We start from the raw sequence: 17,264 nt of genomic DNA on the forward strand, positions 1-17,264 counted from the left end.
GTTGTATGGAAAGAGAAAACAACACTCATCTTGAAGTGCTTCACTTTCCGGTTATCTCCTCCTTTTTGCATGGTTGTGAGCAGATGGAACTCAGCACCAGTTTGTCAGCAGAGTAGGGATGCTACTTAACACAGAGGTCTGACTGAGGAGAGGGGAAACTGAATGAACAGCACAGCTACATGTTGCATCCAGCATGGGAAGTTCAATCTCGTACCACTGTATGTTTGTCTACTAAGGCCATGCAAAAACATAAACACCAAAAGCTGAGAAGATCACAAATATGATACTGAGGTTTAAGGACAGTATCCCTCTTATTACATTGGTAGTGAGGATGTGTTGAGTACACATGCAGGTGAGAAGAAAACTCTAAAACCTGTTAGACAGGTTAAGTATTTATCTTTGATATAAGTCACCTTAAAAAATGAAGAATGTATGTGTATATGTAAAAATATGTAGTGTCACTGTTCTGTCATGTTTTTGGTTATACCAAACAGCCTTTCTATTGCTCAAAATCTTACATTCCCCTGTAAGAATGCTAATCTGTCATTCATAGCTTGCAAGGCAACCAAAGTTTAAAAAAATAAAGAAAAAAAGAGGGAAAGTAAATATCTTTTCAATCGGGAATGCTCTGGCGAGTTACAGCCACCAGGGGTCTCACAAGCACAGCATGGGAAAATGATGAAGCTGTAACAGCTGTGCAACCATTAAGTCAGATAACATACCTCTGAGGGCTAAACCACTGATCTAACAATAGAACATTTGTACATAAAGTAGCTCGCAGTGAGGTCTTTTCATGAAATTATTCATACAACTAATGTTTAAACTGTCAAACAGTGTCTTTGATGAACAAATCCATCATTGTTTGAATCCATGCATAACAGATTTATGCATAGAAAAAGGAAAGTGACACAAATTTAAATGGCAGCTGGCCCGATGGATAGAATCTGCAGCAGATCAGGAACAAACAAACTGAAAATTATCAGTGTCTGTAGTGAATTTGGTTATTAACGCAACATTGTGTGTGCATACATTTATCAGTGCCACAGCTTTTTTTTTTTTTTTTTAAATGTCATTTTCTTTGATCGATATGGCTTCAGTACACTGTAAAGTAACTGTTACACTGTCTAACAAAAACACATGCCTTGTATCTAAATAAATATACACACGTAAACAACATCCTGAATGAGCTTTTAAGTTCATGATGTCTGACCACTACACTACTGTATACATGATAAATATGCACAGAGGTAACAATAACAATAGCAGTCTAGAGTTGTTTCCTGTCAAGCTACAAAACAAGTTTCAAAGTGATCAAGTATTGTAACTCTGGTAGCTGGTATGATCCAAATCCTCTTTAAACCAGAGAGTTAGAGTGAACCCAGATACAATACTGAAGCTACTGTGCAACCTGCTCTCCACATGACCGAGGGAGAGATCGAAAGGCGTGTCCTCTTGAGTGGACATTCAAACACGTAGAGCACATTGTTTCACAGTACAAAAGAAGCATGATCAACATTTCACAACACGGAGGAAAATAACACTGGGGAATGATTCAACCCGCTTTCTGAAAACGGTGAGAACTTGATAAGAGTGTGTAACCATTCCACCGTGGTGATAAAGCAACCGAGGTGGAAATGGAGATTCATCTGTCTCTCCGTGAAAGCAGCATAATTCTGCTTTCCTTAAAAAAAGAAAAAGGAAAAAAAGTGCAATGTTTTCCCTACCTTTCACAACACATTTTTTTTTTTTTAACGGCAAAGGAACCCACACCTAACCAGGTAATCAACATTACTAAGTCTATGTAGCTTTGTGACTCTGCTACCTGGATATTAACACTGTTCACAAAGCATGCGTGTGTTTCGTAGAGAGAGAAAGAGCCTGATGGACTAGCAGCTGTCTGGCAGTGTTGGTGCATGTGAGGAGGAGGTTTTGGCATGTAAACCACTTAACATTTCCACAACAAAAATAATTAACAGGAGAGAATTAAAGCTTGATGATATTTACCGTTGCATGCTGTGTGACGAATACTGAAACCACGTTATGAGTTTACTGTTCACATTGATTTGGATGAGAGACAACCAGAGTAGTTTGTGTGTAGTTACAGCAGTGAAAGATATCTAGACTGCCAGATAAAAAGTAGTACCATTAATGTACCTATAAGTTAGCTCACTAGGTTCCCCTTTAGTAATTGTTATAGGGGCTCTTTTGTAACATTATGAACAGCGTGATATAGCAGGTGGGATCCAAAGCCACAACTTGGATTCATCTTCTCGTATTCATGTTCAACATCCAGGCATGCTTTGAAGGAGTCCTGCTGGTTCCTGACATTCAGCCTGATGCGTCCCATCACTGCTCCTCAGCAGGAGGAGTAATACAGTACGTTCAGAGGTGAAAGACAGAGAGGCTCAGAGGGTAAACGTGGGGTCGTACTTCCTGACTTCCAGAAGGAGGCGTTCTCTCTCACCGAGGGCCTCATCGAGAGCGGCCTGGGCATCGGAAAGCTGCGACTCCAGGGCTTGTCTCTGTAACGGCAGGATGATTGAAATGGTTAGCTCCAGCTACAGCAAGTGCAAACTCTTTGGCTAGCTGCTTCAAGCCAAGTGGGTGGATATCAGATTCTGATGGACAGCAGCAGGTGTAAATACAACACCGTTACACTCTCCATCTTAGAGCTGACCAGTAACAGGACACTAGTATCACAGCTGTATTTAAGATAAACAGAGCAGACTACTGTAGATTTAAACATGAGGAGAACCAGTGAATCTATCTCAGCTGAGATTTCAATGTCTTTGCCTGCCCATTAAAAAATTAAAGAACAAAAAGCCCTGTGAGACTTTACTACAGTGATACACACAGCCTCATGGTAGATACAGTATTGATATGCCTGAAAATGTTTAAAAAATAAACTTGGCCATTAATCTAACAACCCCCCACAAAATACTATTAGATAAAGCCACATATTGGAGTCATGATCACAGTATTTCTTCTCCTTAGGCTGTAGACACAGAAGCATATATAGAACATCATACTGCTTGGTCTCCCCTACCTCGCTCTGATGTCGAACAGAGCAGGAACTGTTTGGGTTGTCTGAGCCAGCGGCAGGAACACCTGCTGAGGCTTTAGGGTCTGCACCTTCAGCTGCAATAAAAAGGAAATGGTGAGGATCACTTTCTGTTCATCTTTCTGTGACAGCACATGTTCTGAGCTGGAGTCTTTGTGGTTTTACGGTTCATCACCTTGCTGATTTCTGTGTGTATCCAAATATACTTTAAAACATTACATTTATCATAGTGCACGAAATAAAAGACGTTATCTTCTCGCTCACCTCTGAGCCTCATCATGCCATCTTCACCTCGCTCGAGGAGCAGCTGATCCACAATGAACGAGGCTGGGACAGGTTGAGGGGCCGTGGGGTAGATTTTAGGGCTGTCATCCTAAAAGAAAGGTAAGGGATCTTGTCAGTTAACCACATACTTGAACTCATACTAACAATTAATGTTCATGTCTTTCACTCTAGGGTAACCTCAGTCCAAAGGTTCAATTCAATTTACTTTATTTTAATCTGCTCAGAATTACCACTGTGTTACAGGGTGGTATACATACTATATACTAAAAACTAAGAAAAAACAGTGATCAAGGTCTTTCAATTTAGTTGCAGTGACAGAAAAACAATCAGGACTACCATATACAATATTGTAGAATGCATTTTCTCCTGACATCTTATATCCAACAAAGTCAAAATTAGTTGAGCCCATATCCAGACTGTATCAACAACTCACCTTCATGGTGATGGTGATGTTGCTCATGTGTAACTTCATTGGCTGAGCGTCAACACTGAATTCGTCTTCCAGAAAAGGACCGATGTTAGCCACGGTGGAGGCTAACAGCTCAGCCTTGCAGTCTTGCACTCTCATATCCAGAAAGCCCAAAGAATCAGCCAGAGCAGAGTGCCGGGCAGCAGATGGACCCATCTCTGCCCGCATGCACACTTGTGGAGAGCTCTGCTTACCCTGCTTCTGGACTGGTTCGCCCGGAGCTGCAAAAACGACAAGGTAGAAAGAAGAAGAGACATTTGTAAACTGTGTGGTCACTTTAGACTGCAACAAGGTCTAACATGCTTTCTATACAGGAAGTTGATCGATTCCTGAATTGAGATTAGTGTTGTCGAGATACTGATATCTCTAACTTCGATACAATACCACAGGGAAAAATTGAGACAACAATTTAGATCTTTATAAAAAGATAAATGTAAGTGGGCTTTTACACAGAAATTACTAAACTACAAACATTCTGTTTTGCTCGTTTCTAATAAACAGAGAGACGTGATTAGGGTTGCAGTGTTAATAAGCAGATGTCCAAAATTATTTTCCAGGAGTCTGTTGAGGGAACGAACATCATGGAAACAATAATCTAGGTTACCTTGTACGAGACCAGCCAGCACATCTGACACCCTCACAGTGCCCATCTGCACAGGGCTCACATTCTGGACTTCAACAGCCACAACTTGGTCTTCTCCCTTTACTTCCATGGTACAGGCTGCTCCACTCAGGATGAGCAACAACACTGACGACTGCAGCAAGATAAAGCACATGAACTCACATTTAAAAACACTGTAGATTTAAATCTTTGACAAATTCACATTAGATCAATAACTTACCATATCCTGTGAAACGTCCTCGATACTTTGTGACAGAGAGCTGCTAAGGTCAGCTGATGAACCTCCTTCTGTTCCTGGAGCAGGGCTGCCTCGGCTGCCAGCAGGAGTGTTGTTAGGACGCATGGACTCCATACCTGACTCTGGAAACATGATACATACTTATAGTAGAGGTCACCTATGTATTTCAGGGAAAATTGCTTGCTAGTATTTTGAGCACCTGAGTCCATGAGGACAAAGAAATTGTCGCTGACATCACTATCTACAGAGAGGTTTTCGTCAGGCAGGCTCCCTTCCAAGATAGCACTATCAAAGGAATGCTGGGAAGGCGACTGCTTCATGGATTGGTGGCGCAGGCTGGCAGGCAGAGAGGGGGAGGACTCTTCTGAACGCTGGACCTGTTCCCTATAAACACACACATAGAAACACACACAGAGTTGCTAAGGGAAAGCCAGTAAAAGCATGTGGTGCACAGTATGGGTTCCAGACACACAAACACCATTACGCTGCCAACAGCCCAGCAGGGGAGCACCAGCACTTACTTTGCCTGCGGGCTGAACAATTTGCTCATCCCTGAGCCCCGACTCAGCATGCTGAAGGCATCTTTAGTAATCGAAAACGCCCCTTTGGTCAGGTCCAGCGAGGCACTGATGGCATCTTTGGTCACATCCTTGGTGACGTTTATGGCGCTCGACAGCTCTCCCTCCAGGCTGAAGGTGGACGGCTCGCGGGAGAGGGCGGGGGAGTGTCCAGGTGAGAGTGGAGGTGAGAGAGCAGAGGTGTCCTCTTGTGCTGTTACACCATCCAACCCCTCCTCAACAGCCTCGCACGCCTCCTCCACCACGCCATCTTGCTCCTGATCAAACGCGGTGTTGACAGAGGACGTGCCGTTTTCCAACCCACCGTCCTCCAAGACGACATCTACAGAGTGATGAAGGGGAGAGATGTCAGAGTCTGTTATGCTGGGGCTGTCTGTCTCTGGGGTGTGGGCGACCTCTTCCTCAGGCGCTGAGCACACTGGTGGCAACAGAAGACCCAGTTCTGTAGAGTCGACCAGGAGGGCCAGACACACCGTAGCAGCTTTTGTCTTCTTCCCGTGAGCCTGCTTAACATCTCGCAGATCCCGGCCCAACTCTGCTCCCAACCGAGCCATGGCATCCTTCATTCTCAACAGGGCGACAAACTGGTAGTGATTGAGCCACATCTTCACCGGAGTGATGGTGTGGGCCAAGAAGTGGAAAGAGGCAAGTGAAGCCTCTCCCTGTTCTGAAGAAGGCTGGTGGGCTCCATTGGGACTGGAGGGGGAAGACATGGTACCATTTTTAAAGGCAGAGGGCTGACACATCCACACAGACATCGCAAAGGGCTCAACAAAAGGTTGGGTTTTGCCTTTGGGGAATCGCCGAGCCCCATCAAAACCTAGGGTCACACGAGAGAGACTGAGAGACCAAACATCCTGGGATCGTTGCTGCTTTCTGTCCAGAGGTTGTGGCTCCGTCTCTTGAGAGTGCTGGAGAAAGAGGGACGGGATGGGGTGGAAGGCACTCTGATCTCTCGGGTAGTGGCAGGGAGGTGTATGCTGGAAGAAAGAGCAGCTGGAGAACTTGTCATAGATGCTGTTGAGGTCAGCTCTGGAGCCGTGGGGGCAGTGGCGGGTGTTACTGACAACCATCTGTGGTACAATAACAGAGAGAGACTGTGGACGCTCCGGATGGTCCAATATGGAAGAGTCCAAGGGGATTATCATCTAAACAAAAGGAACAATAAACATGTCACCAAAAACCAAAAATGCACACCCTGATGTTTATGTAAAATGCGCCAGGCTCCAATAAGGCAAAGATGGGATAAACAAACATTTTAAATCTAAACTATGGAGCCATTTATATCTAAAAACATTTCTATATTTACCTTGAGCTGAGCTGCATCCAAGCGGATGTCTACATGTTCATCAGCCTTGCTGCTGTCTTGCAAATGGTAGAAAGCTTTGACTTGGTCCAGGGTGTGCAGCAGACCCCTGGAGAACAGATTGATCCACAGCACGCTGGCTGGGTCTACACAGAACTGGAGGCTGTTCAGCTGGGCATACAGATTTGAGGTGGGCACTGGAGAACGGCAAAAAGGGATGAGATGCTGATACAGAATATTCACGCGTCATAATTCACTATTACATGTCACAATTTTTTAGCACACAATGTGAAAGTAAATAAGACAAATATTGCTCTAAACTTGAAATAGGAATGAAGACAACAAAAAATGTAGTTAAATACAGTTGCGTGTTACCTGATAAACTGGGGTTATCGGGAAAGTAGTACTCAGTAAACTGCAGATGAATTGCTGGTACGTTGTCTGGCAAACGCAGAGCTTTCCGGTTGCAGGACAATAAAGACTGGGTCTTCTTGTTTTGACGGCCTCTTGTAGACACCTGAATGTTGAATGTTGAGAGTGGTGGACATGTCACCAAAATACAGGGTTATATTACTCATTCATCAGCTTCACTCAATACACAATAATAAACAAAGAAAAGGAACTTGGTTGCTAAAACAAAAGGACAAGTATGTGACAAATAACTTAACTACACCACCTGTGTCTGAACACCAGACACTTCCTGTCATAAATTGAAGGTGGAGACCCAAACATGTCCTGAAGTTCCCCTGGGAGTCTCCTGTTATTTCAAAAGGGGAACTACAAATGTCTTCAACTTTGAATACTTTCATAAAAAGTGTGACGCATCCAAAGTGAGAATCGAGAAGTAGTCTGAGAGTGCAAAGCACCGGGGCAGCCAAGAGAAGTGACACATGCACGGGATTATCTGGGTATTTCACTGACACATGAGGACTAATTTTACTTAAATTTTCATTATTTCGGTTTTTAGTACAGCAGTCATAACAGAGGTATTTATCTTAAATTGTTACAGTTCCTCAGAAGTGATGCCACACACTTACACACTAATACTTTAAAACAATAAATCAGCAATCTTACTAAATGTATCAAATAGCTGATCCTAAAGACACTTTTGCTCCCTCTGTAAGGCCTGTCAGGCAGATGCCTCTAGAGTCTAGGGGCTGCTAATCCAACATGTCTTTTTCCAGTTTGGGCAAACTGCAAGTGATTAACACACTGCAGCAACTTACTCTTGTGTCAGCTAGCTAGCTAATGTCTAAGTGGGTTTAAGAAAAGTCAACTCAGAATGCCTTTGGTCAACGATACAATATGTTCTGAAACTTTTTCTAATCACCTAAACATTGTCTCCATGCTTTACATACACACACTAACACTGTGCTAACGCTGCCAGTTTAGGTTTTCTACTGCTATAGACTGCTCAACATTAATACCATCTGTGTCAAACGACAGTCATTATAAATAAGTCCAAAACCTATGTTGCTTTGTCATTGCTTAATTCATCTAAATGCAAAGCGACTTCTAGCCTCATCGGGCCTTGCCTGATCGCTTCCACTGAGGTCAAGTCCCTCGGCCCATTTACTGGAGTAAAGCTTCTGCTAAAGCACGCAAATTAAATCAGCTGATGATTAAAGCTTGCCTGGTGAATGTCCACGTCATCCATCCTGACCACCACACAGCTAGATCGCAGTCTCTTCAGTGATGACCCTGACGTAGCTTTGGCAGAGCTCCTGCTGGACGTCTGCTCTGCGTCAGGGAGGCTCGACTTGGGACTGGACTGTCTGTCTAAAGAATCGACATGGCAGAGAAAACAATATTGTTTAAAGTCTGATTCCAAGTTAGATCAAAACGCTGATGTTCGGAAATATTTTTACCAATTAATATTCTTGTCTTTCTGATCAGAATATGCAATAAAGGCAAATAAGTATTCATGTTTGATTTCATTATTCAGTTTTTTTGTTTCCCAGTTGTTTTGATGACATCTGTGTATGCATCTGTGTGATTGTATCTGTGTTTAGTTGTCACAAGATACATTTAGTAAGACATCACTTTACATTAACTCTGCACTCAGACCTTGAACTGTCTTTGCAGGGCTGTCCTTGGTTGGCTGAGACACCTCAGAATGTGGCCCAGGGAACCCAGAAGCCTCTGCTCTTTTCTGGTACTCCTGCAGCAGTTTTCCAGCCCACTGGGCCTGGGCCTCCATGGCTCCACTGTGGCGTTCCCAATGTCGACATCCATCAGCTGTATTGGAGCAGCAGCAAAAACAGTTATGATTCAGCAACCATACCAACCACTACACAGTGCAATATTGCCTGTATACAGTGCTTGCAAACAGCAATATTCATTTAATCCACCTAGCTCCCTGGTAGTTAATTCAATCAAAGGTTCCAGGTCAGCCACCCGGACAGTACAGATTGGCAGAAACACCTCCTTTACATTAGTGCTCAACACCAGAGCCCCTTTGGGTGTGTGCTCAACCCCCTCTTGTTCACACTGTACAGCTATGATTGTACTTCTAGACATCAGGAAAACTCTCTAGTGATGTATGTGGGAGACACCACCATCATCATCAAACAATGATGAGAGTTCATACCAGGAAGAAATAGACAATCTTAAGCAGAGTGGTGCACAGAGAACAATCTACTGCTAAATGTCAGCAAAACAGAACGTTTTGAGTGTGTTGATTGTCTACATCAGTGGAGCTGAGGTGGAGGAGGTGGACAGTTTTTAGATTCCTGGAAATCAACATCACAGAGAACCAGTCATTGTCACCTCACATCACCAACCTGGTTAAAAAAAATTAAAAATAACACAGAAAGGCTCTACTTCCTGAAGAAATTTAAGAGGGCTTATTCCAAAACCAAATTCTTGTTAACTTTTACAGAGGAGCAATGGAAAGCATCCCGACTCACAAACTGGCATGGTTCCGGCACGGCCCAGGACAGGAAGGCTCTATAGCAGGTAATTAAAACTGCCCATAACATTACTGGTACCCATCTACAGAGCATTAGTGAAATTGGTGAAGTGAGATGTCTGCATAGAGCCCAAAGGATACTAAAAGACAACATCCACTCCACCAGCCACAGTCTGTTCACCCTGCTGCCATCTGGCAAAAGATACAGAAGCATCTGCTGCCGTACCACCAGACTACAGAACAGCTCCATTTCTCAGGGTGTGAGACTCCTAAATTCATCCTTCACCCTCAATAGTTAATTTTTTTTCTTCTTTTATTTAGCATGGAGGGACTTAACTCTGATTTGTTTTGCAGCCCTGGTGTTGTAAAAGTTCAATAAAATGAACCTCTATCTTTATGTTAACGTCTGTTTATATTTGTTTGGCTTGATATCTCTATTTGTCTGAATGTCTGTATCTAAACATTTGCACAGTGTGCCACTTTATTGAGAGCTACGAAGAACTAGAGACAAATTCCCTGCCTGTGTCAACAAATGAATGTATGCATGAAAAGCTGCTTTTCATGCATACATGCAGACACTATGTGTGTGTTTATATAGTATATATGAAATACTGTATATAAAGTTGTATGATGTCGATATATGCATCTTTCCTCTGTTCATATACCCTTCAAAAACAGTCATTCTTATCAAACAGAAGACCAAAATAGAAGTTGTTTTCTAAATGGTTTAATTGACCATAATCTCCAGAGGCGACTCCGCTGTTCTACATTCTACACTTGAGGAATTTCAGAAAGAATAATAGCACTGGGCACTCTCTCCCGGGCCATTAGTCTGCTTGAATGGTAATCCTCCTAACAGCTAGTCCTGGATAAAAGCTGTGGCTACAGTTCGAGCAGGACAGAGCCTGTGGGTGAACTGCAGTAAAATTACACTCAACAAATGGGACAAATAGACACACTCACCAGGCCTGTGGACAGGATAGTAGTCAAAACCAAGCTTCCTGAATGTCAGCTGCATGGCACCCTGCAAGCCTGGTGGGGGAGGCTCATCTATGCAAAAGCGAATGAACTCGTAAAAAAATACTTGACTTAAAAATCGTAAATTACACTGAAGTAAAACAGCCTTGAGTTACACAACAATAAACCCAACATGTTGATCAATTTTGGCTAATGGCAGGCACATGGCAACTAACCTTCATCCACTGAAGAACTGTCATTGCATATGTGTAAGTCTAAGCGGGATATGAAGGTGTGGTAAGAAGACTCCTTGACGTCGTAGAGATCGAAGTATTGACTCATGTTGCTGGGGGTGCCAGTAGGAGCAGGCGGAGGCTCTGTCCAAAGGCTATGGAGGCCAGGTGATGGAGGAGCAGTCTGAATCACACAAGAGGTAAAACATTTTAACAAAATGACAAAATAAAGATTAAATTTATTGCAACATTAATATCAAAGGGGAAAAAAAACTTGTTGTCTAATAGTCTGTGTATACACTTAACATGTTTTAGTTGTAGTGACATAACTTTAGTAATGTTTTTAAATATAAGATTAGCTGAGAGAACCACCTGATATCTGCTATAGGCTATGGGCCTTTTCCATGGAAGACATTTAACACACCAAGTAGGAGTTTAATCTAATTTCTAGTTGCAGGTGTAAATAGCAAATTATTTATGACTGAATTCCATTTAGATCCTTTCAAGTTCCTGGTGTCATGCATGCTGGCATTCAGTGACTGCGTCACTAGGACACTCGAAATAGAACAGAGCCATGTGGATGTTATTTGTAACAACTGTGCTTTTCAAAATGTTGTCTGTGAAAAGGGCCTTTTGTATTATTATGTATTATTTTCATTACCAAATATCAAAACAATTAAAACTGATGTAAAGCAATCATTCTGATGAGACATAATTCAGATTAATTAGGCTCATATCGTTGAGGTTGACAATGCCTGAAATTTTCTTTTAAATATACAGAATGAAGATTTTCCTCTGAAACTTTTGTGAACAGGAGGGTGGCAGGACCTGTAGGGATTCAGCAGTCCTGCTCTTCCTCTGCTGGGCAGACTTCTCCATGGCCTCGCTGAGAGATTTGGCGTAATGGATGATGGCCTTGAGCTGAGAGTCAGTCAGAACCCACAACAGGTCGTCCAGAATGAAAAGCAGCTTGGATGCCAGCACATTACAGTCCTTTATCTAGAAGAACAATGAAGAATCAAACTTGACTTTTGCATTTGCAATTTAGATGGGGTCATTTGGGTTTTTCTTTGACAGAATAGTGAATGAATTGTAGAAACAAAATCCTACTCTGCGTTTTAGAGCAATGCGAATGCGACCCTGGTTGGTGATTAGACGTAGCGGGGTACTACCCAGGTCCTGGTCATCGCTCTCAATGGCATCTGCCTCGATTCGTAGACTCTGCCAGTTAATTTCTTTGAATGTCAACACCTGATTGAAACAACAAACACATCGAACCATTCAGTTGTAATCAAATGAGACAAAAAAAAGAAAACATACTCTATACTTATGAGTGAAATGATCGGTGTCTATGTGGCAAGGCCAGAGAAAGAAAGGTCAACAGACACATTTCCTGTTGAGTGGATTATGAGACCTCGTTCTGAGAGGTTGTTAATCTCAATGTGGTCTGTGCCGCTAATAAAAACCATTAAAAGTTAACATGATTACAGTGTTAGCTGCAGGCCTAATGAGCACACACTGTTCCTGTGGTAAAACATCGTATTCAGATGGGCATCGCTACAACTTCCAGAAAGAGCAGTGTAAAAGCCAAGTGAGGAGGGGGATAAAAGTGGACCGTACCTCTCCTCTCTTTGGGTCGGTGACACGGGTGTAGCGGAGATCACTGCGCTGCCATTTGGGGTTGAGGCTGTTGCCTTGTAGCTGCCACAGCTCGAAGGAGGCGTGGAAGGCACGGGCTTGCACCTTGATGGTGATAGAGTTGATCCTAACAGACATGCCCTCCACCACTTTCTCTGCAAAGCCGTACTCGCTGTAATTACACATCGTCAACAAGAGTGAGGGCAATGTTTGACACATGCATTTACACAACACGGGATGAAGTAGTTTTAAACGTCAGATATGCCGGCTTAGCATAAGATTTGTGCTGGCTTACCTCTGGCCTGCTGTAATAGCTATAGGAGAGGGGCCATTTGGTGGACGTGGCTCCTCACATGTCCTCATTTCTACCTCCACCTTATCCAAGAACTGCACAAAAGAGGAAACATTTACGCTCAGCATACAGTTGAGCAAGGATAAATAGAGAAGTAAACTTCACAACGGTAACAGGGCAGAGAACAGCAAGAAATTATACTAAAGTCATGCTTTAGCTGATACTTTGTTTTCATCAGTTATTTCTGGACTGCAACATGAACAGAGAAGTTTAGTGTTGCAGAATTGTTTCCAAGTACTCTCGGAAGGAACAGAAAATCTTACCAGGCAAATGGGGCTTGTTTTCAACTTTGTCCATTGTATCTAAAAAATACAAGACAGCAAGGTCCAAAGAGTCAGTCACAAACACTTGCTACAACATTCTACACTGTTTATCGTTCACTGGGCACAAGGGCAAAATTAATCAAGCTCCCCTAGCATCACGCAACACTGACTGCCATGCTGTTATATTCGGAAACAACTCAAACATCGACCTCAACTATTAATTTATCATTACCATGTACTGGATGAACAAAAGCAAGAGGAAAACATGAATTCATGATTAGAAAAAGAGAGAATGAAAGGGGGAAAAACAGGCGCACAGAAAGAAACAATATTGTTAAAAGGTGTTCACAATTATCATAAAAAAGACTGGAAGTCACAACAAAAGATTACACTAAAGCCAGGCATTTTCACATTAAAAGATGACAATAGTTTCGGCCTGGTCTCCTCTTTATCATCATTATGGGGCCTTGCTTATAATGGCCGATAACATCAAATCTGGAAGGATAAAAAGGAGGCTCAGCCGGTTAAAATATTCAGAAATAATGAATAGAACTATATATTCATAAGAATATTATTGGTGAATTTGAAACACAGTGTTGCAAACATGAAGCATTATTGGGATTATCTGGGAACACAAACCAACCATCATGACAGCTCACTGCACACCAGTCAGTGTATCTCAGGATCACTCTAGCCTCAGGCCTACTCTGTCCCTCTGAATCACGGCTTGTGTCTCCATTATCTAAAACCAGTGCTGGTCTGAAGGATCATACCACTTATCTCTGTGGTACAGACTCCGCTCTGTTCCTCTATGACTCTTTGCTCTTTGACATTAATAAACAAAAAGCCTGTGCTTTTTTTGATTTAGTTTTTTGTCTTTTCCCGCTTTGTCTTCCTAGAAAAAAGAAACCTGCCTCACCTGTCAGACCAGCTACAAAACCAGGTGTGACTAGTCAGTGACATACCCTGATGGCGGCTTTGTTGCAGTAGACCCGTGTGACAGCCAGCCAAGTAGGCAGGTCAAGCATATTCTGCAAAACCTCTTCATCGAGCTCGAGGTTGGAGAGCTGCCCCTCCCCCTTCAGCGTACTCAGATTGATCTTGTCCGGGGACAGATTCTTGGTGAACCTAAGCAAGGGGACAAGAAAAAAGTTAAAAATTAAATGTTTTTGAAAACACTTGCAGACCTAGATCTGGAAGAGGTTCATGTAACTTTTATGAGGGAAACACCTGACATCATCAGCATACGTCACTGATGATCTGGGAGACAGAAATAGACACAATTCAATTATGCAGCTTGGCTTGGCAAGTTTTTTGAAGTAGTGCAACTGAATGAGTCATCCTGGGGAACTGTAGCAGCCTCCTCGCTGGCTTCACACAGCTCTTCTCCCATCAAGGTGAACCTCTCAGAGGGTGCTAATGTAGCGAGCTCCAGCAGCCAGGAATAGGCCACAACCCAAGGCACGTAGCAGTCGGAGCAAATCAATTTGTTAAGTATTTTAAATGTACATACACCACATGACTGTGCACGGTCGTGAAAGAAATCCTGTGATATTTCAGACATCAAGACATGCTGTTGGAAAGTGACTGATCTCAAGCAAACGAGCCCCACATTGTGACTCACAGTCAGTGAGCTCATCATGACATTAATTAAACTAATGAGATGACATGTGAATGTGGTCCCGTTTGACAAAACCTTTAACACTGTTAAGCCAAACACCACGATGGAACTGATAAGCCTGATAAGCAAAGCAGTCGAAGCTTCAACACTGAGCAACAAAACAGTTCAACATTTGCTTTCCTTAAAACAACATTTCCATATTAATCTCACACCCTTGAAGGACCTTAATGAGTCAAGCCTGACATGTAGAGCTAGTTCACAGACCAATAACGGAAAACAGCTAGGACTAGACTGTCCAACATTTGCATGTGCATGTGCATTTTGATAGTTTTCTTTTAGATTGCTAGAATATGACAAAGTAATCTGGTGGTATTCATAATCAATACTTAAGGCAACTGCATAGTAGTGCTATTATTTTACAAAACTAGCGATACGGAATAATTACTAAGATTATCAAGGTTTAAAGAGGAGCGAGATTCTAGAGCTTATCAAAGGCAAGAAAGAAGTCATTGTACAAACTGCCAAGAGCACAACTGTTTAGCTTTACAATTAAACAAGACCAAGATCATTCTGAACAGATTAACACAAAAGAGTTGCCCTTGAAGGGCTCAAATTAAATCCAATAAATCCAAAGTAGTTCAAGAAGTCCACTGTATGCACATTTTATTTTTATTTTGTATGTTAAGAGAAAAGCATAGAGAGGATATGAACTTATACATGAAGATCCAATGATAAATTCAATCATTTAATTATCAGGTTGATTAAAAAAATCCACACCACCATTTTATGAATACTGCTCAAATAAGTCACACACACAAATATAAGGAAATATTTGAAAAAGCACAGAATGATAAAATTAACTCAGAATGATTTGAAATAGGGATGAGCATTGTGCAAAAAGAATCATACGCAAATATTTTTGTTTTTATTTTTGTTGGAATGGTAATTTCCTCATACATTTTCACTGAAAAATATATTTTTTCCCCTCCGGAGAATGTAACAACCAAGCATGTTCCTTTATGTCTGGAGATTTTGATTCGAAAATGTTATGTTGAGACACATTTACCAAGAAGTGCAGCTGTTATGATTCTGATCACATTTCTACTAATTGTTTAACCCAATTTAAACGGCCGCAAGACGCAAAATAACTGTAGAGATTCTTGGACTATAAAGCCCATTTCCTACCTAAAAACAAGCTAAGCTTGACAACATCAATGTGCTTTTAGCTTTTTTTAAAAAAAAATCTGTTGTCAGTCTGGCAAGTATGTGTCCACTGTGACCCATCTGGTGCAAATAATCGTGTTAATAATTCATTGACAATAACAGTGGCAGAAAATGAGAGTCAGTCTAAAAGAAAGCTTCTGATTGAGTCTTGTGTTCAACTTTAGCCTTTACGAGAGACCTTTGTAACACATAAACGTCGCTCTCCCACCCAAATGTATTTCTTAACAACTGTCAGAAGTGTCAAACTGACTGGAACAATAAAAACACTCTGACACACTGAAATGTCTTTAAAATAGCAGACTGTTCCTTTCTGAGCTGATCTGTGACGAAAGAAGACCTGGTGTAGAGAAATAAAGGCTGCGGCCAGCTCTAGAAAGGATGCTGAAGGTGACTGGGATGCAATACTTGTCTGTGTATGGCAGAGATCAAGATTTAAGGATCATTACTGACTATTCTGACAGCAAACCTCAGCTGATATACACAACTGAACAAGCTCGATATTGTGTTGAAGAAAGGCAAAAGGCCTTTTGGTACCCAGATAAACTTGTGGGCAAGATCCAAACTGTTTTCAGGACATAAAGATGTAAAAGCTAAAATAATCTGTCCATAACTCTACCTAATTAGTACTAGATTTTTTCTGTATTTCTGCTTGAGATAGATAGATAGATAGATAGTACTAGCTTAAATGTAATTGTGATATTGTGTGGCCATAGACAACTCACATCAAGCATACTTTTTTATGTATTCATTCTTTATGTTTTCTATATTGGCAGAGCTCTTCCAACAGTAAAAGGAGGTATAAGGCCAATTCAATCGAATATAAGCTTTCCAGAGCAAGTATTAGGGCTGTTTGTTTGATTTAACAGCATTAAAAAAAACACATTTAACATGTAATGCGGCTAACATTATTAGTCTCGGTCAGGTTGAACTGGTTTGCTGACTCCTGGCGTTATCCTCATGTGGCTGTACTAACATGTAGCGTTAAGCTAACAGATGGTAACCACTGTTGAAATCAATGTAGCTGCATTTAGAAGACAAACACCAGCGAGCGGACTGTTTTTGTGTTGCTGGGCAGTGACGTTAAAACCCATCATCCAGCCGGGCTAACCGCTAACAAACAGCCAGAGATGACACTTACCTTGACAAATGCTTCAGAATTTGCTTTTTAATAATTCCGGCCATCTCTGCTAGGCGTTCTTCTCGTCCACTACCGCCGCGTTTCCCTTTAAAATAAACATATACTAGCTGACAGGTATCGCTATATTGTACACAACCCTGGCTGTGTGCATCTTTTGGCCGCTGCTGGCACAGCACAGCCTAGCTGCTATGCTGCTATCTCGACAAAACGTCTGTGAACACAGCCGCTGACCCCCTTTCACACTCACACAACCGCTACTCAACTGAAACACAGCAGCGGCTCCAGCAACGACACGACGACGACGCCATCTTGTGGATGTTCAGGGAGGAACAAGTAGGCGGAAGTGCGAAAAATCCGACCAATCAGGA

General features: G+C 42.1%; 1 protein-coding gene across 1 annotated transcript; it reads right to left on the bottom strand.

The window, feature by feature from the left end:
* Window positions 1–597: 597 nt before the first annotated feature.
* bltp3a (bridge-like lipid transfer protein family member 3A) lies at window positions 598–17,212 on the bottom strand. The gene is made up of 21 exons (XM_030424012.1): window positions 16,897–17,212; window positions 13,879–14,041; window positions 12,914–12,952; window positions 12,594–12,685; window positions 12,281–12,470; window positions 11,771–11,911; window positions 11,489–11,659; window positions 10,664–10,844; window positions 10,434–10,520; window positions 8,627–8,797; window positions 8,193–8,338; window positions 6,935–7,076; window positions 6,563–6,756; window positions 5,197–6,401; window positions 4,875–5,059; window positions 4,658–4,797; window positions 4,420–4,570; window positions 3,780–4,036; window positions 3,326–3,434; window positions 3,047–3,138; window positions 598–2,522 (listed from the first exon to the last, which is right to left on the bottom strand). Exons 1-21 carry the CDS (start codon window positions 16,938–16,940, stop codon window positions 2,406–2,408), a joined length of 4,017 nt encoding a protein of 1,338 aa, XP_030279872.1. The 5' UTR covers window positions 16,941–17,212; the 3' UTR covers window positions 598–2,405.
* Between the last annotated feature and the right edge of the window lie 52 nt (window positions 17,213–17,264).

This window comes from Sparus aurata, chromosome 7 (genome assembly GCF_900880675.1).
Source record: "Sparus aurata chromosome 7, fSpaAur1.1, whole genome shotgun sequence".
Classification (NCBI taxonomy): Eukaryota; Metazoa; Chordata; class Actinopteri; order Spariformes; family Sparidae; genus Sparus; species Sparus aurata.

What these genes read in the sequence shown, in the direction of transcription:
- bltp3a (XM_030424012.1), bottom strand. Translation starts at nt 16,940, where the DNA reads ATGGCCGGAATTATTAAAAAGCAAATTCTGAAGCATTTGTCAAG. An exon ending in AAACAAGCCCCATTTGCCTG is followed by an intron (nt 12,686 to 12,913) that starts GTAAGATTTTCT and finishes TCTTTTGTGCAG; the next exon opens with TTCTTGGATAAGGTGGAGGT. An exon ending in TGGCATGATGAGGCTCAGAG is followed by an intron (nt 3,139 to 3,325) that starts GTGAGCGAGAAG and finishes TTTTTATTGCAG; the next exon opens with CTGAAGGTGCAGACCCTAAA.